The 21600-nt window shown below is 40.6% G+C and overlaps 1 protein-coding gene across 1 annotated transcript in view; it reads left to right on the forward strand.

Moving 5' to 3' along the window:
• The window catches only part of COL4A2 (collagen type IV alpha 2 chain), a 181916-nt gene that overhangs the window by 93186 nt on the left and 67130 nt on the right, over positions 1-21600 (forward strand). Inside the window, exons 5-10 of the mRNA XM_033105154.1 lie at positions 14834-14968; positions 15054-15098; positions 18296-18412; positions 19907-19978; positions 20560-20595; positions 20702-20764. Coding sequence (XP_032961045.1) covers positions 14834-14968; positions 15054-15098; positions 18296-18412; positions 19907-19978; positions 20560-20595; positions 20702-20764 — 468 coding nt within the window. The remainder of the gene's footprint in view (positions 1-14833; positions 14969-15053; positions 15099-18295; positions 18413-19906; positions 19979-20559; positions 20596-20701; positions 20765-21600) is intronic.

Raw genomic sequence — 21600 nt, forward strand, 5'->3', positions numbered from 1 at the left:
CGGAGGGTGTCTTCCAGGTCTACACAAATATGATTCTGGTCATTTGTAGACCACCAGAATCTCTTCATTCTTGGACAACCCCATATTGTTAGGTAACATGGAAGTCTCGTCACCACCTGATTTATAGACTTCTGCCTCTGGTGCTAACATCTCAGCCACCTCACTAAAACCCTTCCATCCACGAGTTCCTCCCCACCATCTTCTCATCCGTTTCCTTCAGCATCTCTTTCAAGGATTCCTTTTCTCTCACGCTTACTCTAGGAAACACCTAACATTCTCTGTCTCATAATGTCTCTCCCAACGTCAAATTAGAAGTCCCTTTTATACCTTTTTATGTTGTTCACAACCAAATAGCCATCCATTCTAAAATTTTTTCTTCTTCTCTCCAGGGGAGTTCCAGTGGCTCTGCATTGCTTATGTTTCATATCTCAGTTCCTATCTGAGGTTCGTGCCCTGAGGCTTACCTACACCTACCCAGTCTTCTTAGCCTCCATGGCCTTTTCCCCAAATGAACTTGTTGTCCCAGCAGGTGTGCACTTGATTTTCCAGCAACTTCCCTGTATTTAAAAATCTATTCTCTCAAAGATCCAGCTAAACCCTATGTTCGGGAAGTACTAACAATTCAATCTTTCTACCATAAAATAAAAAAAAAAGTCCACAACCCTTCAGAAATCTTTCCAACACAACAATCTTTCTTCAAGAACAAAAAAAATCTGTTAATGGAAACCAGAGAAAACATAGATTATGAGATATGTCTAACTATTCCACCAGAGTAGTTTGATAGTTCAGTGTGTTAGTCTGCAGCCCCACCCGGGACCCTGGGCCATCCTTGCATACCTTTTGACCAGAGTTGCTAAAAAGTAACAGAATTGACCTGTTTGAGTTTCACCTTCTCTCTCTGCCCCCTTCACTTTCTAGCAGAGGGGGGATTAATGAGCCATGAAATGGCCACAATTGAGCAGCGGTTGGATTAAAGCAGTGAAGCAGGTTCTTAGATAATCACTGCAGGATTGTGACTGGTTCTGTTTTGTATGGATTTCCCTGAACCCCAAACACACATCTGTTTATTTTTGTCAATTTTCCCATCTACTTTGGGCTTGATGATAGCTTCATGAAGATTAGTCAAAAAGACATGTTCAAGGTCCAAAGTCATACTCATCACTCAAAGAAGCTGCATATGCACAATGACAGTGCCCTCTGGAACTTTTCTGGAAAGCTGAGCATCCCCTCCTCTCCCAGCCAGCTGAGTGACCCACATTACTCGGCCTCAATTTCCTTACCCATAAAATGATTATAAAGACAGTACGTACCTCGTAGAGGTGCTGTGGGGATTAAAGAACTCAGTTTTCTATTAGAACGTGCTCCAAACAGTAGATGCTCTAGTCTAGAAATATTAGTTGCTCTTATAATTTAGTCCCAGACAGGGATCGAATTCAATTTTCAATCGCTATCTCTTGAAACCCTGTGCTGGGTCTGGATTTAACAGATCCTTCCATATCTATATACATTTAGAACACATTCCTTTGAGCCAGTCAAAACGAAAGGGAATCATAAAATAATTAATTATTGAATTAATTCAATAACCCTGTAAAAAAAGAAAAATGGAATTTGATATGCTTTTTAGGCACCATTGAAATTCTGCAGTCAAAATTTTCATCAGAATTTTCCCCAGAGGAGATTAGGTCCCCATGACAACTGGGGGACCTGCCCTCTGTTCCATTGGTGTGGGGGACGGGGGTGCAGTCATCAGAACCCAAAACAATCAGAACATTTTTGACATTGCAAGTCTGTCTGAAGTCAAAAGTGGGGTAGTTTTTGTTCCCAAAGAGCACAACTGACTGCCACCTAGTGTTGACCACAAGAACTGCAAGATACTCCTTCTAGTCTCTGCTTTCCTCAAACCCAGAATATAAAAGCTAATAAGGTATCTTTTCTTGATAGAAAGTTAAAATTCTATTTTGAAATAGAGACATCCAGTAAGCGTTGAAAATCTTCCTCTCACAGCCTTTTCACAGACTCATGTTGGCAAACTCTCCCATTTTCTCCATATCCTTTAACCCTCCTGAGTAACGGTAGTTTCGATAAAAGGCTTCAGCATGTTTGGCTTATCTCTGAACATCTTGGTTCAAATATTACCAGAACTAAATCTGGAGGAGGGAGTCCTGGCATTCCAAAACCCTTGCCTCATTTCTTATCTCCTGATTTCAGCAGATGATGTCTTATTTCTCTATCAGATCCTAAGCACAGTTTTGATAGGTCTGGCACTCCTTTCCACAAGCCTGGGTGGTCCTTTTTTATGATTCCATTTTAAAGGTCTGGAAAGCATTCTCTCAGACAATGCAGACAGATAAAACCAGATCGTCGGGCAGAACCAGCAATCAGAAATCCCACAGATCTGGCACAGAGTTTAGAGAAGAGTTGAGGTTGTGGGTGACATATTTTGACATATTAGGGTGACTTAAGGCATGGTGTGGGAGGTGGGGAGACAGAACAAGAGGGTGGTAGCCTTCCACAGTATGATCTGCTGAAGCTGGGTTCAGAAGTGCTTCTGAGATCATGAACACATTATAAAATGGTCATAAAAATGGTCGAAAAATAGGTGACTCTGGCCTTCCATTTCCATGTGGGAAGAACCTGAATTTTGGAGTCAGGCAGAACTGGGTAATCGCAGCACTGTAATTCATTTCCTTAACAAACAGTTGTCGAGCTCATCCCGTATTCCAAATGCTATGAGAGATGAGGGAGACAGAAGCTTAAGGCGTGGTCCCAATATACAGCACATGACAGACATACACATACAGCACATAGAAGCAAGTGCTATGGTAGAAGCACGCTGAGGGAGCACCTAATCTCCTTTCAGGGTCAGGAAAATGTCCCCGGAGAGGCTTGAGCCACACCCTCTAGAGCCCCTGAGAGTCATCAGCCAATGAGGGCAGACATGTGCAAAGGCCCTTCGATACAAGGGCCCAGTTGTCAGGAGCTCAGTTAGCCTAGAGCAGAATATACGGGTGTGGGAAGGTGGGCACATCAAGCTAAAACCCAGAATGGAAGCTCCTACTTCGTACGACTCGAGGAACGCATCCAATGGAACCACTGGCCCTCAGGGCTTACATGGTCCTCTAGGATAGGACAGTGGACACAATGACACGTTCGGTGACCACAGAGACCGCCATCGGATGTAAGGCTCTGGGCATTAGGCTGCGCTCACCTCCCTGGAAAACAGGCCTCCGTCTCCCATCAGCCCCCACCTTGCTGCAAGCCAGGCTACTCTTTTGAGGATTGATCTAAACTTAAATGCATAACTGCATCCGTTGTTTTGAACTCATTACTGATTCTATTTTATCATTTGCATTATTAGAAAGCCACGTCCAGTTTTTCCTCACAAGAGACAAAACATAGTTCTTTCTCCGAAATCTTTGAATGACTGAAGTTTAGGCAATCGTGGGATTTGGGGTGGGTTAGTTAGGGTTTTTTTAAAAAATGAGAAATGTCTCATATTTTGTTGAAGAGAATGGATAATTTTTTCAGGAAAAAAAATGCTATTACAAGGGATAAGAAGAACTGCCAAAAATTGTTATGCTCTATGGAACTGTCTGTTCCAGAGCTCGGCTAAACCTCAGCTCCCTTTGAAATGAACAGTAGGGATTTGGGGTCCTTGGGCGTCTCCAGGGACTGGCTAGAGGAGCCACCAGATCCACAGCCAACCCCCGTGAGCTGGGACAGGCCCTGCTGCAGGGTGTATGGACTCACACATGGTTTTTAAATCACCAGAATAAGGTCACTGACCTTTAGGGGTTTTCTTCTTTAATCTTTGGAAGGAAAAATATTATAAATGCTGAAACTACAGGGAAATTTCATCCTAAGACATTTTGCTGGGCCACAGTTCCCCTCCACTATTGGGAAATTTATGTAATCCTCTCTGGATGGGGGAAATGGAGCCATCCGTGTATGTCAAAGCCAAAGGGGAGTCTTAGAAGCCTCTACATGCATTTCACAAACACAAGAAGCCCTCAGAGGGGCCGCAGCGGTGAGTCATCCTGACCAGCCCAGGGAGCAGACGGAGTGCTGTCAGAAGCAATGTGATGCGCTCCTGCCTGGAGGGTCAGCAGAACTGTGGGTGACACCCTTCACCTACCTGGACTGTTCCTCACCTGTCCTGTTGGAGAATTGTTCTCTGGCTCCCAAACCTGCCTATGAGTCTGAATTGCTTAGGGAGCTTGTTAAAAATACAGATTTCCAGGCTCCTCTTCTCCTCCCCCCACTCCCCAAACAGCTAGACCAGAATTCTTGAGGTCTGAGACTCCCCACAATTGATGCTTTGACAGCCAGCCAAGACCAATCCTGGGACATGGACCATTTCTAGAGTGATTGTCTCAAGTTTTGAGGCACACTCAAATCACCTGGGATCTTGTTAAGATGCTGAGTCGATCCAGTGGGTTTTGGTGGTCTGAGGACTTTCTGTAAGATCTCTCTGCAGTCCTTTCCAAATCTGGTGTTTTATGAAGCCTTCGGGAAAGTACTGGATTATCCATGATGAAGAGCAGACATGTAAGTTTGAAAACTGATGTTACGTTGGTCTAATTTTAAATGGCTGTTATTCTTCCCTATAAGAATCTTGCTAGAGAATGAGGATGATATTCCTATACCAGAAAGATAGGCATGTATTTTGTACAATACTGTATGAGAAGGGAATAACTTTTTATCCAAAATAAAATGAAATCCGTACACTAGATGAGAATTTAGGAGTTGAATTGCTTTAATTTCTGTACAGTAGAAATTTTTTAAATTATCTCCTCCCCTCCCCCAACTCCATAGAAGTTCAAGGTGATGTTCTGGCCCCATCAAAGATCGTCCTTGTTTGTCCCTGCCTTTGAGGCATGTTGCTCTGGGATCATTTTTCAGACCTGATGTCCGTCTGGTTCGTGCTGGTTCACTTCCCTTCATGGCTCTCCTGCCCTGAAACAAGTTTGTGAAACTTGTTTCTTCACAGACTCACGTGTTTGTGAAGGAACTGACTATGGGTTGGTTGTCATTATGGAGAGGAGCAGAGGGGCAAGGACTGTGGTGACAGTCCTACTGGCTGAGCAAACCACTGTCGCTCCACCCCACTGTGTGACGGGTCTGACAGGGGCCGGGCCATCGTTTCTCATAGCAAAAGGTTGTGGCAGCAGCGGTAATAACGATGCCCTCCGTGGGAACTCTGAACCCTGAACTGGATGTAGGATTAGCAGAAATATAGACACTGTGCTCATTAAGAGGAATGAGATTAAAACCACAAGGCGTTAGCACTGCAGACCTAGGAGACAGCTAAGAGAACACCATGACAACACCAAGTGCTGACAAGCACCAGCAACTCTCGCATGTGGCTGGTGGGGATGCAAAATGGAACAGCCAGACTGGAAAATGGTTCTGCAATTTTTTAACAAAGTTCAACATACTCTTACCAGATGATAATCCCAGTATGGGGTATTTACAAAAACACGTACCCACACAAAATAAAAAACATACATGAATGTTTATAGCAGCTCAATGCATATTCACCAAAAACTGGAAGCAATTCAAATGTCCTTCAACAAGTGAATGGATAAACAAATTGTGGTACTGGAATACAATAAAACACTCCTCAACAATACAAAGGAACAAACTGTTGATACATGAAACAGGGCGAGTGAATCTCAGATGTATTCCATTGAGTGAAAGAAGTCAGACTCAAAAGATGACATACTGTATGATTCCACTCGTATGATTATCGTATGATAATCTGGAAGAGGCAAAACGATCAGGCTGGAGAAAGACCAGCGATTGACCAAGTTGGGGGAGAGGGAGTTGAAAACAAAGGGGCAGCTCAGAGAATGGGGTGATGCAACTCAGAGCGCTTGTCAAAACTCACAGACCTATGAACCAAAAAAGTGGGTTTTATTATATGTAAATTTAAAAATAAATTAAAATCTTATAAAAGCATTGAAAACATTAAATAACTTTAATGAGTATAAAATAACAGATAAGTAGGTCAAAGCCAAGGAAGGAGGAGGATAAGGGAGAGGAAAAGAGGGAGAGTAGTAGTCACACCTTTTCCTGATGACAGAAAATTTGGAGCTCTGTTTAAAATTTGTCCTATTTAGGAACATTTTAAATAAAGATTAACATGAAAAAAATCTGGGTACCACAGCCAAGTTGGAACCCTCTCTTGTACTTAACCTTTTCTTCGTTGTTAGCCAATTTCTTTTTTCATAGCAGACCAGCTCCTTATAATGCCAACCTGGAGACTACTTTTCTTTCATATGACTATGTTTAGTCTAAATGCAAAGTAGATATAACTGCTGGTCCCATTCCTGGTCTTTGCTACAGATATTAAAATGTTATTCTCAAAGACTTGCAGCCTGATTGATAATCTCAGCAGGGAGGCCAATATTTGGAAGGCCGTGCTCACGGATATGTCTTCTCTCTCCTTCCATCTGTAGGCAGCCTTCCCCGGGGCTGTTGGCCAATCACTGTATATAGAGAGCTCCTCACTGGGCAATGACAGAAACACAGAGTCATTAGAACACACAATCACTACTGGGAGTCATGTCACACTTGAATATGACCTGAGAGCATGACCTAAGAACATTAGTGAACTATCAGCACATGCAGTTGGCACATGAAAATTAATAGTCTGTAATTGAGGCCATACATATGGACAGCTAACTCTTTTAATTACCTTTAGCTTTGAGATTTGGGTAACTCAGAAGTTGCTGCCTACTGTAGTGGTCACTTTCTATTGCGTAAGTGTAGCCCGAAGCCAACCTGTATTAGCCAGCTCATGATGACGTAAAGGCTATTTGATGATGGTGCTGACTGATGTTGTAGTCCACGTTGACAGCTCCTAAGTTAGAGCATTTCTTACTTAATGGAAGGCCTGACAACCAGAATCCCCGGAGTGCCCCAGAATCTGCTTCTTCCAGCTCATTCCTCCACTGCTGTCAGTGCTGTGAGAGGCCCTGGCTCATCCACACTCAACTCCACGTCTTCTTGGAGGACAGAAGACTTAGGAAATCAAGTCAATCTGTTAGGCAACAGTTCACATTTAAGCAAACGAAATGTATTTATTGCTGCAAGCACAGAGGCAATGAAAGGCTTTCCCAGAAAATCAGTTTTTCCAACATATGCCAAACAAAATCACGTCCAGACTATAAAAAGCTTAGTCTCACATTGGGCTAACAGCCATTGAGTGGGACTGCCCATGTGCTGCCTATTTTTAGAATAAGGAGCAGAGGTTTTCAGACTTATTGGACCAATGGGTGGAGAACCAGAGATGATCCGTTTTTCTGTGCTTAAATACGTGAATCTATCCAAGTCAAATCATTTCAGATAAAACTATACAATAGCATCTCAGAATTATCGGTGACCTATTGATTTTTGTTTCTTATGAAGATCATGCAGAATGGAAACCAGTGACATTTTAGGCTTAGTTTTCACTCATGCATCTAATTTAGTCCTGACCCACTTCCAGCTCTGCTCTCCTATGGGCTGTGTGCTGGGTGGTTCTAATTTCTGTCAGGACCACACTAAAATAGATCAGATTCTAGACAAGGAAACTAGGTCTTGGTTTCTTCAGATTTGTTCATTTCCCTGTCAGACGTCTTTTTAAAAATGGCTAAATGTTCTTTTAATTTTTAAAGTGTCCACTCTTCTTCCTTTTCTAAATATTATCTATCATATAAATTCACTGGTAAGAGTATACGTGTATGAAACGGACTTGGTCATATGCGACGTGCCTAAGAATTACAGGGCTTGTCTTCTTAATCTTTGCCTTCGCCAAACTTCTTTTTTTTGGTTGGTTGGTTGTTTTTAGGTCAAGTTATGGAGGCATAATTTACATACAACTCAATGAATACTGACAGATGTGTACAGCTGTCTCTCACCACCCAAATCCTGCTATAAAACAAGTCCATGACCCCAAAAGTTTCCTTGTGCCCTTTTCAGTCCGTCTCCTCCCTTCACCTCCACCCCTGGCAACCACTGGTGTGTTTTCTGTTCCTAGCGTTGCCTTCTCTAAAATGTCATATAAATAGGATAATAGCATAATATCATATAAATAGGACGGGAGCCTTTGTGTCTGGCTGCATGACGCTTTTGAGATTCATCCTCGTTGCGCACATCAGATAGTTTCTTCCTTATATATTGCTGACTAGTATTTGACTTGATGAATGTGCCACATTTGTTTATCCATTCATCAGCTGATGGACACTCAGGTTGTCTCCAGTTTTTCGCTAAAATAAATTAAACCAGTGTGAACATTTACCTACACGGCTTATGGTAAGTGTATGTTTAACTTTGTAAGAAGCCGCCCAGCTTTTCCAAGGTAGCTGCCGCATTTCACATTCCCTCCAGCAGTGAAGGAGAGTCCCAGTTTCTCTGCATCCTCTCCAGCTCTTGGCATTGCCAGTGTTTTCTCTGTGTGTGTGTGTTATCCTTTCTAGTAGGTTGCAATTATATCTTACTGTGGATTTAATTTACTTTCCCTAAGGACCGACCGGCTATGTTTAACATTTTTTCATGGGCTTATTTTTCCATCTGTACATCACCTTTGGTGAAGGGTCAGTTCAAATCTTTTACCCATTTTTTTATTTCGGTTGGGTTGTTTATTTCCCTATAATTTCTGGGAGTTCTTTCCATTCTGGATAAAAGTACTTATCAAATATGTGTTTTGTAAATATTTCTCCCAGTGTATAGCCTGCTTTTTATTTTTAACAGTATCTGTTGAAGATCAAACTTTTTTAGTCTTACCTTTTTTTCTCTTATGGCTTGTGATTTTTGTACCTCATTTAAGAAATCTTTGCCAATTCAGAGTCACAGAGATTCTTTTCTATATTTTCCTCGAAGTATTGGAGTTTTAGCTGTTTGATTTAGGTCTATGATACATTTTGACTAAATGTTTGTAATGGAGAGAGGTAGGATCAAGGGTTGTTTCTGTACATATGGATGTTTTTTCCTTTATATTGACACTAGTCCTACAATTTGTGTCAGATAATTTTAGAGAATGGGAATTCCAAGAGCCGATATAATTCTGTCTCATATAAGTGGAATCCTTAATTTGGAATAAATCCTTAATTTGAGGTGGGGCTAATGTTTGATTATATATTAAATAAGAAGCTGTAGGTAAAATGTGTCTGATTTAGCATCAGCTCTGTCTGTTTTGCATGGACGAGGCAGTTGCCCATTATTTACTGATATTTATTATATTGGTAATGTACTGTTCAAATACTACCTTCACATTATTATTAGCTTGGAATATGGTATTAATGCATCCTGTTATGGTGATTAAAAAATTGCCTGCAAAGGCTAATGACCATCCCGAAGAATGGTGACTAATTCTAAATTTTAGATGAAGGAATTGTCTTCCTGGATTCTAAAAAGTAGCCCTTCCTGCCTTTGGGGCCATTTTATATATTTTCGAATGTGTGTGAACAGCTCACAGGAAAAGCTAGGAGTTAGGCTGGAATCCCCTGAGAGCCACCAAGAATTGCAGCATCAGAAGGCCCGGAAGGTCTGGAACACGTTGCCAACAGCCAAGGAAGGGAGGGGCTGCCCAGGAGACTACAGAGGATGTGTGGTGTCTGGTGGGGCTCACAGTGCCCGTAAAATGCGAGACAGGAAGAGTAAACTTAGGAAGAAGGGATTTCCTACTATTCAGATGTTGGCCAGTAAGTCATGAAAAGCTTATTCGTATTCTACCTGGAAAATACTGTACTATAGATTAAAAATCCTGATGTGCAGTGAAGCAGGTTTTATCCTTAGAAACATCTCTCCTTATCTTTCCCTGATAAATGAAGCTTTTTGTATTCCTTCACCCAAGGCAAATTTTAAGGTTAATAAACTCTGAACAGAAGTAGGCACCACCTTGGCGTTGCATGAATGTGAAATTTCTTGGGGCCCTAATTAATCATTGGTCTTCTAGTTTTATTTTAGAGAGTGAAGTTGTCGAGTTATTTTGCATGTATACATATTCGATTATATTTTGCCCCTTTTCTTAAAAGTGAAAATTACAAATTCATAAAAGCTTAGTAAGTGTCTCAGGACTTGAAGTGCGTTCTCGCCACAACTGTGGTATTTAAGCAATGTATATTCAAATCTGCATTCTATCCAATTTTTCAGACCTTGGCTTCCAAAACTGACCCTGGACATCCCACACATACTCCAGTGGTGATTTCAAAAAGGGAGAGGCATTGTGCAACCTTCCCTCCTAAAAGTGATCAAAGTTCATTCTGTCTTGTTACAGATATCTTGGACTTGTGGAAGCATAAGACCAATAAAATTTAATTAGAAATAGTATTTAACGGACATAAATATTAGATTTTCCTCTGCCTGACTCAGGAAGCCCAACCTTTCTTCTGGGATTCAACTTCATGCTTAAGACATTTTTCTTATTAAAAGATATCTGTCCTCCCATAAGAACATCAGCAAAGGAAGGAAGCGGGGGTCGTACTCAAACTTCAAACTTCACTGTACTCAGACACATCCTGAAGCTCATGTTCAATGCAGGTCAGGAGGTCTGGTCCAGGCCTGAGACTCTGCATGTCTCACAAGCTCCTGGGTGCCTGATGCTGCCCGCGGACTTCACGGGTGTGACAGAAGATGGAAGGCTTCAGAGCCCCAGACCTAACTGCATAATAGTCAGCTCTCCCTGTGGAACCTTCCCAAGCCCGAGCCCAAATTGTCTCTCCTCTCGCAGTTGGGGAGATGCCTACTTTATGCATTTGTCATAGGGATATAATAAAATAAGGCATTTTATAAAAACCTGTAGCAGTGCTTCATCACAGAAGATACACAATTAAATGACACTTCATTATCCTGTTTCCTAGGAAGTAATGTATCTATATGAATCCAAGTCTCTGGTGGGGGTAGGGTCTGTTGGCTTTTAAGAAACATTTTGTAGGAATACTTTTATCAAGTATATTGCAGGAATTTTAGGAGCTTTAGAAATTTAGGAGCTTTTTAGATTTATGCAAAGACATTTAAACTAAAGTCCTACAGTTACTGGGGTCATTTTTATTTTTAACATCACTTATTACAAAAGGAAAGAAAAAGATGGAAATAACTTTTCCGATTTGGGCTTTTCAACTGATGATGGAAGTTGATAATGATGATGATTAGCACAGAGGGAAATCCTTTTCATTTACCAGACCATTCCAACTGTTCTTTACACGTTAGATGCCCGCATGGGCAAGATATCCTAGGGAAAATCTCAGTCCCTGATGACCAAAACATGCATACAAAGGTCTTCGGACTATGACGTAAATGTCCATTTAGTCCCAGCAACACAGGGTTTTCACTGGGGCAAGACTGAGGGTTCAGTCCCAGAGGACGAGGATATAACTCTGATTCTCTCCAGACTCTTCCTGGCCCTTCCAGGAAACTTGGTGGAATTTTGTGACATTCCATCGGTCAGAGCTCAAGATGAGCTCTTTAGAATGACACTAACTTCACACCCATCAGGATGGCTATAATTTTTTTAATGGAAAATAACCATTGTTGGCAGGAATGTGGAGAAATTCGGAACCCTCACACCCTGTTGGAGGGAATGTAAAATAGTGCAGCCAGGGTAGGAAACAGTATGGCAGTTCCTCTAAAAGTTAAACATAGAATTACCACAGGATCCAGCAATTCCACTCCTAGTTATATACCCAAGAGAATTGAAAACAGGTACTCAAGTAATTGTACATGCATGTTCACAGCACTATTCACAACAAATTGTGGTCTATCCATACAGTGGAATATCATTCAGCCATAAAAATGAAGGAAGTACTGATATATGCTACAACATGGATAAACCTCCAAAAATTTATGTTAAGTGAAAGAAGCCAGACACAAAAGGTCATATATCATGATCACATAGTATATGAATTCATTAATATGAAATAGCAAGAATGGATAAATCTGTAGAAACCAAAAACAGATTGGTGGTTTCCAGAGACTGGAGGTGGGGGAGAATGGGGGGGTGACTTGCTCAGTGGGCATGAGGTTTCCTTTCGGGGTGATGAAAATGTTTTGGAACTACATAGAGGTGGTGGAGAGAGGACATTCTGAATGTACTAGAAGTCACCTTAAAATGGTTAGTTTTATGTTATGGGAATTTCACCTCAATAAAAAAAAAGTGACAGCATGATCCAGAAAAGGAAAGATTAGTTTTGTTCCAAAAGTCAGGCTTCCCATTCAAGGAATAAAAGTTACTGAACATGGAAGGAAAATGAGTACGTGATACCGTTAGTCACTTTCCCCATCAAAGAGAATTGAAGAAAGGTTAATGAGTGCAAGACAGGAATGTGGCTTTTCGTCATTAAGACACACACGTTCCCTTTCAGTTCGCAGCAGATGTTTCCCTCCATTGGCTCTGTACAGTAATCCCCCCAGATGGAGATGTCGTTTATGGACAGTAAAAACGACAGTGCTGATGAGGAACATTTTACGCCCCAAAGGATGCTCCCTGTAAACACTGATAAGCCTCACCATGATTAGGGAAACTAGAAGGCTTGGAGGCATGGTGTATAATCACAAGAAGGCTATATTCTAACAAAACCACAAACAAAACAAAGATAAGCACAACTGGGAAATATCCATAAAACTCAGAATCAAAGCACGTTATCGTTCCCAAACTTAGAACAAATGTAGGATACTAAGACACCTGACTGGAATTAGACTAGAATGAGCCTGGGATATCATGTACCAAGGTCAGGGCTGTCTGTCTTTGACCATAATTCTCCCCAACTAGACAGAAACAAACAATGGCGATAGCCCCACTGTTATCCCATTCTTCAAAGATATTTCATACATTGGCTTCACTGAGACCTAAGATGCTTGCACTCAGGCTACTCTAGGTGAGTATTTGCTGATTTCTTCATTGACTGAACTCTTCTGGAACATATGGAGGGGAGAGCAGGAGAACCCACCATCTCTAAGACTCTGACCTTGCCCACAGGAAGGCCTGAGGGGGCTTCCCAAAACTCCCCTTTGTCTGAGGAGGCAGGTATCCCAAGCTTTGGGATCGCTCTCATCCACCGTATCTCCCACCCCAAAGAAATGTCTTAGCTGCTTCCCCCACACCTGGGACCCGATATCTAAAGGGCAGCGTAGGAATGATAATGAAATTCAGAGGCAAGGTCTCCCCACACCCCTCTATGCCAATGATCTGTGGCATTAATACTGGAGCTTGGGCTGCATTTGAAGTTGTTCGCTTCACCTCCATTGCGTGGAATGTTGCAGAGAGATTATAAACATTCTGTAAAGACAAACAAACTTTTTAGCCACACAGTTTATATAGGAAAGGTTACTTACAGGCAATGGAAAACTAGACTAGAAATAATGGCTCAGTCCCCACTCAGTCTAAAGGCAAGATAAGAATTTGAAATGTAAAACCAAATAGGACTTGGCAAATGAAGATTCTGTATGATGAATAAACAGCAGATTCATCATTTAAAGAGGAATCAAGACGTAGAGGGTTCTTTTTTTATTAATTTAAGCTAACCTGAGGTTCATTAAAACATAACTATAATACATAAATTAGTCTATTAGTAAGAGAGCTAGAACCCCTTTTTAATCTTTTTTATTTTTATTATGGTAATACATACGTAACATAAAATTGACCATCTTAACCATTTTTATACATTTCAGTCGCATTTAGTCAGTTTGCATTGTTGTGCAAACATCACCACCTTCCACCTCCAGATCTTTTTCATCTTCCCAAACCGAGACGCTGTACCCACTAAACAAGGATTCCCCATTTCCTCTGCCCCAGCCTCTGGCAACCTCCATTCCCCTTTCTGTCTCCGTGAATTTGACCACTCTAGGAACCTCCTATGAGTGGAATCGCACAGTCTTTGCCCTTTTGTGACTGGCTTACTGCACTTAACATAGTGGCCTCAAGATTCATTCATGTTGTGGCATATGTCGGAATCCCCTTCCTTTTTCAGGTGAATGACATTCCATGTATGGATGAACTGCATTTGGTTTATCCATTTATCTGTTGAGGGACACTTTTCTTCCACCTTTTGGCTATTGTAAAAAATGCTACAGTGAACATGGGTGTAGAAATATGTTTAAGTCTCCGCTTTCAGTTTTTTGAGTATCATCCCAGAAGTGGAATTGCTGGATCGTATGGTAATTATATGTTTAATTTTTTGAGGAACCACCATACTGTTTTCCACAATTGCCGTACAATTTTACATTCCCGCCAACACTGCACAGGGGTTCCCAATTCTCGTATCATCATCAACACGTAGTTTTCTTTTCTTTCTTTTTTTTTTAATAACAGCCATCCTGTGAATATGGACATACATTTTTATATGTTTCAGAAACCTTTTATTTTTTTTTCTGTGTTTGTGTGAACCAAAGAAGGGATTATCTAATCACTTAAACATCTGGGGAACATTTTGATACCTGAATGCAGTGTACATTTCTGTATCTATTGTATGCATTCAATTGAGGTAGAGATAAAAATCTTAGAAATTTGTTTGGAACTTTTTTATATATACTCAAAGGACTTTAAAAAAAAAAAAAGGCGAAGTAAGTTGATTCTTTCCAGGCTAATATTATTATTCCTCAATAACATCCCTTTAGTAATTTAGGAGAATTTTTTGTTACATTTAGTATTTGTTTCCTTTAAACTCAATGACTTTTTTTCCTTTGCCAGAAATCACATTGAGGCTATCATAGCAGAAGATGGTAATTGGTATATAATGTTCTCTGAAGATGATAGCTCTCTGAGAGTGAAAATTGTTGTTTCAAGAACAGTGTGACTGAAAGTGTTCATTCATCGCTATTAATTGTTGAAAATGAATGTATGTTGTTTCTACAGGGTCAGCCAGGGCCAGTGGGCCCCCAGGGATACACCGGGCCCCCAGGGTTACAAGGATTCCCAGGACTGCAGGGCCGCAAAGGTGACAAAGGTGAAAGGGGCGCTCCTGGGATCACAGGATCAAAAGGAGACGTGGTACGGAATACTGGTGATTTCCTCTCATTTTATGAAGGGTGGCGGGTGTCTCAGCCTTCGTTAAGTTTATTTGCCTTCTTCACAGGGAGCAAGAGGCGTTTCTGGATTCCCTGGTGCCGATGGAATTCCCGTAAGTTTTCTATATGATTAGGATTTTAAAACATTGTATGCATGCAAAGCAATACATTTATGACTTCACTGAGACAACTTGAACCGAACCTCTTTTTTTGTTTATAACATAAAACTTGCGGGGCTACATGTGCATATTTTTTCTCCTGGAATCCAGTCAAATATTGGACAAATTGTTTCCTTTGTAAACGTTCTTCTAGACTTGGCTTCAGAATTGAGACTACTTTGCTAAAATTGGAGATTGTTTTGTAATAAAAAGCTGGAGTGTTGCTCCGATATGCTCAATAAAGAGCCAGTCTTGAAATTTTGTTTGAACTATAAAACAACCTGAATATAAAGTAGCGCAGCCAAGACCGTGACTATAATGAAGTCCTGCTGCACAAATGCAGCTTCTCAAATTCTTTGTAGTAACCACACATAAACGGGAAGAAGAAAAGGCATGGTTTGTCCATGAGAAAAATCTCAGAATGCAATAAAATGTGTTTTTCTAACCTAGTTTACTTTACTTCTTGTAGCATAAAAAAATAAACAAAGCAGCCTGACTCACAGCCTTCTTCACAGGGATCCATGAGCAGATTTCCCAGGGCTGGCTTCCTGCAGATCCCAGCCTCGGGGATAAATGTGTTTATTGCACATTCAGACCCATCCCATCTGTCTACTGCTGAAGTTTAAGGGCATGTGCTTCAGGATCCTCACACACAGATGTCTGCGCCCTTCCCCTACATACACGTTTTCTATCACCATGCTCGCACACACGCGCACACAAATACACATGCATGCATGCATGCATACACACACACACACACCTGCATCCATGTGCATACACACACATGTATGCATGCATGCACACACACACGGGGAGAAAATCTTCACCGCCCCCCAGACTGCACAAGTAGGGCTGCTCCCTTGCACGAGACTAGAAGAAGAGCATGAATGGAGAGTAGTCATAGAGAATTCATGCTTTTCTTTCACATTCAAGACTTTTGCCAACAGTAGAAGAAAGTGATCAGAGCTAAGGAAAGGAAGCCACAGTTACAAAGACGTAAGACCCAAGTGGTGGGTGCTCATAAGTGTCACCTAGATGCAGTGCTCAAACAGATACATCACTTACAAAACACATAGCTATGAATAAATAAGGAAATCACATTCACATTAGTCAAAGTCTTGAGAAATGGACACAATTAAAGAAGGTGCGGATTTCAAGGGTTAAACAAATAATGAAAGTATTTTTCTACCAACTGCTTCAAACTAAAGCACCCATTTTTAAAAGACTTTCTTGAACTCTTTGGACTGTTCATCAGTTTTTGTCTTTTGGAAGTTGAAATCTGAGTTTAAATGGAGTGATATTACAGAAAAGTATTGTAACTAATCTATATCATATTTTGTGTTTCCACTTCATACTTATTGAATATCAGAAGCAAGTATTTCACAAATTAGGAAGGAAGTCGTCATCATGTGGGAGAGTGATCATGGTGAACAGATGACTGATCATTTTCTACAGAATCTTGGTGCTGTTAAAAATAGTCTCTTTAGCCACAGAACTAAATGTCATCTGCCATATCTCAGCAGATAATGAATGTAGCATTTGAAGGAGGTGGATAATTTTGGATGTTTAGAAGTCATATATAAAACTGATGGGCAGTAAAATCTTAGAGTAGTATCATATAAAAATGTATCTAATCAGATGAACAGTAAGAAATGGACATTTAGCTCAACACAATTGAAATCTTTTTTTGAAGTACAATTTCAAACGAAGATCAGGTTAATATGCAGTTTCAAATGAATTCTAAGGAAGTCAGAAATACCAACAGAGGACAGATAATTTAGGAGAAGAGTAAGGAACCCAGTGGTCCATTGTAAGCAAAATCATCCCAGAATGCTAGGATCCTGAGCAGAACACCTACAGAACTTTTTTTGTCAGGCTGAATGTGAAGGATCGGCTTTCAGAGACCCCAATAAACAAGGCTTTACTTCAAACGCCATCAGACAACTGGCCCTCTCACAGCTGGAGAGATGGTGTTCCATGATTTCCAGGTGCGGGCAGGATTCCTCTGATCACTCAGAGGGCTGACTGAAAAGTCTATTGGATCTCTTATCTGATGGGACCAGTTAAAGCAATGGCTTTGAACATCTCAAGCAAAGAGATGTGCAAATGAAAGAGAAATTCTACTTTTCTCGTTATATTTCTGATGATCATTCAGGGTATAGCACTATATGTAGGACTTGTTCATTTATCTTGAAATTTTTCAAATTCCTCCAAGCAAATCTAAAAGATATCCTCATGGCCTCGAAAATCACTCTGGAATATATGTTAGGTCTATTATCAAGAAAATCAAAATTGGAAAGGAATTACATAATAAGAAAGCATATACCTAAACATCTATTATGCAAAGAAATAGCAAAACAGGCTGTGGTCTCATAGTATATAAATTGTAGGTTGTTAACCCAACCCCCGGGTGTCTTCCGGAACCAGATGAATGCTTTTGAGAGGCCCACAGACTTCGCCGGATGCTCTCTAGCTATTCGAAAGATATTTGATCATGTTGCCTTTTTTCTCCCACCAGACATCTCAGAACACCTGACTTACTTTCAATTCATGTTTAAAAATCTAAAAAGGAGCATTCCCAAAGAAAGTAAAAAGAGAAAATCAGTTCTTCTTCCTATGGCTAAGCCACTGATGAATTCCCAGGTGCGAATCTCTTACCTGTTTAGGATGTGGGTCTGTCCAGCTCACCATCGAAAGTCAGTTGGTTACTAACCATTGTCACCCCAATAAACTTAATTTAAAAAGAAAGAAAGAATATTGCGCACAACAGATAAAGGCGTGCTTGTGGTCCCTGAGGAGGAGCTAGCTGCTTCTAGAATTTTTTCTTGAATTTTTAAATCTACCCTTACCTGTCCCTGCCACAACCGTCCTCCCTGTCTCCCAATGAAGCAAGGTAAAGGTTTACTTATCATCAAAACCCGTAGGAAACAGAACTTTCTCTTGAAGGCCTTTCTCCTGCTTAGGACTTACACCCATGTGCCTTTGTCTACTTAATCTTTCATTCATTTACTTATTCGTTTTAAGCTGTCTTTTCCCTTGGATTCACGCCAGGGTCATCTTTTATGAGAAGATTTAAAACCATTTTATCTCACAGTTATATGAAAACCAAATGCCTATGGACTGGATGACTCACTTACTTTTCTTTTTCCCAGGGACATCCTGGGCAAGGTGGACCCAGAGGACCGCCTGGCTATGATGGCTGCAATGGGACCAGGGGAGACGTAGGCCAGCAGGGACCCTCCGGCCCCGGGGGCTTCCCTGGATCTCCTGTGAGTATCATCAGCACAGCTCATGCTGATCACGTGGTTAGTTCTAGAAACTGGATGGCTGGCACTTGTCAGCAGAAATGTATGAAAGATGCTGGACTCTCATTCGTGGCACCGAGAAGGCCTCGCACAAGACCCTCTTAAGAAAGTATCTTCGAGAAACTTTTGAGAAAGAATGGGTTGCCTCCTGTTTCACTTGCTACCAGGGGCTGCAGGCACATGCTAAGCCTGCCTTTTATACCCTGAGGAAAAATAGCCCTTGTGTCTTTAGTCAGTGATCAGGATGAAGCATACCTCCCTGATGATGTTTCTTTGCAGATACCTAGGCATACTTTTCCTGGATTCAAATAACTTCGTTTTCATGATAGATAGAAATAATTGGTTTGGTTTATATTGTTCAGGCCTACATTCTTCCAAGTGTCACTTCATTTTCTCCCATGCTCCAATTCAAATAACAGCGAATAATAGCATAATAGTAAAACTGAAATTATGAAGCGTAAAGCTTGGCAAAATTCTCCATTAGTCACCATATTTATAAGATTCTAAAATCCTTTGTGACATGAAAGAACTAGGACATTCTTCAGCATATACAATATAGGAGGTTGGTTTTTTACTGGAAGAACTTTCATATATTAATCTGTTACAAGGCCTCATTTAGTTTTCAGGGTCCTACCAAAGAATCTTGAAACATTTTTCAGTAGTATATTGCTGTAAGTATATATTCTTACCACCAAAATATTGCAAATTCAGGGTTATACTAACATTTTATTTGGTAAAACTTTTTATTGAAAACATTTTTAAGGTTGAGGAACAACAGTCATAAGCACCTCTCATCTGGTTTCCCCCTAACGCAATTTCTCATCATCGTTAGACCTCTGCCTTCCAGTTCCCACTTCATTGGTTCTTTTTCACATGGTTCAGCTTATCAGTAAGCTACATCATTTTCTAGTCTAGTGGAATAAAATAACTTCTATTATCAATTAACATATTCATTACTTTAAAATATTTTATATGTGGAGATTAAGACATTTATACACATGCATATGTATACACGTCATGTATATTTGACACAATTTCAGTTTTAAAGAATGACCCAGTATCTCTCCCACAAATGGTGCTTCAGAGTACATGTGCTAATATTTTCAGGACACTAATGCCAAAGAAAACACAAAACAATATGACAAAGAAAAATAACATGTTGGTATACTAAAGGATTAGTTTACTGAGCATTCATTTGGGTTTTTGAAAATAACTTAAATCCTATAAAGTATTTCCATTTTAACTTTGAAAAAAGATACTAGTGGGTAAATACAAAAACAAGTCTCATTTTTGGGGTTGAATGTAGTGATTGGTATTCAGAATAATCTAAAATAAGTTGTAGGAGCAATTAGACATTGCCCACAAAAGTCTATATTTAGTCGTTCAGATTAAATAGCTGCACAGAATGTTAATGGACTTTTTGCATTTTCTCCTTCTACCATATTTGTGCTACTGTAGGGGCCCCTAGGACCCAAAGGGCAGAAAGGCGAACCTTATGCTCTATCTAGTAAGGACCGCGACAAATACAGGGTAAGTTTGTTAGCTCTTTCACTTCGTTAATTGATTTCAAGGTTTTTTTCCAAATGTGTCAGAAATCCACACAAAAACAAAAAGTGTATATTTCGACTATTTTATGCATTTAATAATAACAATTTGAGCTGCTTTATATATAAATGACATTATTTTTATGTATAAAAATTTTGGATATATTCATTCAGGTATGTCTGACCTTCACAGAAAAAGGGTTAGAGATGGGAGACCTGATTAAGTGACCCAGTGTGAAGTCCTGATTAATAACATTAATTTCCAAGGAAACTCTGAGTCGTGAGAATGAATGGAATGGAGGACTGTATAGAATGATGGATTAATCCCAAATCATGATTAATTTAAAAATCATTTTACTTCCTTTCAGGGTGTTTTCAATCTTATATTTAATTGTGGGTATATCCCTTTCTCCTATCACAATACCCCAGATATTAGGTAATTAACATTACCAAGGCCTGTTAGGGCTGATATAACTTATATATTTATTTCCAATGTTGCAATAAAATGTAATTAAATCTAAAGATGCTTAAAAGCTAGAATACTTAAAATTATTTCCTCTCAACTAGGGTGAACCAGGAGAGCCTGGATTGGGCGGTTACCAGGTAAGTTTTATTTTTATTAGAGAATGTTCCAAACAAAATTTTAAGAATCCAGGACTCCAAATACTAGTCTACCTCTCTTAACAGCCTCTCTTTTGCTTGTCTTTAGGGGCCTCCCGGCCGCCCTGGGCCTATGGGACCGATGGGTCCCGTTGGAACTCCAGGAAGACCAGTAAGTACCACATGCATGTGCTCAGTTTTGGACCCTTGCCAAGGTATCCTCTAGAGATGCAACTCCCTCAACTGTTGATACAGGTGAAAGCTTCACAATACAACCATGATGCTTGTGATCACTATAGAAAATGTCAAGACAAAACAGGTCATCCTTTGCATGCATTTTGCTACTATTAAGGTAGAAGAATGAGTCAGAGTTCATAGTCACCATATCACTGCCCGCCATGTCACATTTAAACTGGGTGCTGGCTAGTGCCATTCCAGTCATGTACAAGCTCTCTGGTCCCCACCTAATCTGTTGACAAAGGCCTGTCATCTCTGGGCAAAGCAAACCAAAATCCAGCAGGATAATAAGAAGGAAATGGGTTTTGTCTAGGCATGGCCATCATAGCAGGTCTATCACACCTGGGCATAGCTATTGTAGCAGGTGTACTACACCTGGGCATGGCTGTCAACAGGTGTACCACACCTGGGCATGGTCATTACAGCGAGTGAAATATTGGACATCAACTAATAAAATGGCCCTAGCGCCCCACCTGAATGGTGGTCTACAGGAGTTCAGTCCCCTGCAAATCAAATGATAGAGTGAGGTGGCAAAAAGGACAAATACATGGATGAAGGTGGGCTTGCTGCAAGGAGGAGAAAGGAGGAAAAAGGAGAGTTGTTAGTGCCTGTGCAGCCCTCAGGATACTTTCACCACTACACAAGGGACCCAGGAGATAAACTGGCTACTTGAAGGTTTCTGACTCTCATTCCCGACATTTTATACTAGTAAGACAAGTGGGCCTTAAGTTACAAAAGGAGAGATTTTGGCTACAGGTGAGAGAGACCTTC

This window comes from Rhinolophus ferrumequinum, chromosome 4 (genome assembly GCF_004115265.2).
Source record: "Rhinolophus ferrumequinum isolate MPI-CBG mRhiFer1 chromosome 4, mRhiFer1_v1.p, whole genome shotgun sequence".
In the NCBI taxonomy this organism is placed as follows: Eukaryota; Metazoa; Chordata; class Mammalia; order Chiroptera; family Rhinolophidae; genus Rhinolophus; species Rhinolophus ferrumequinum.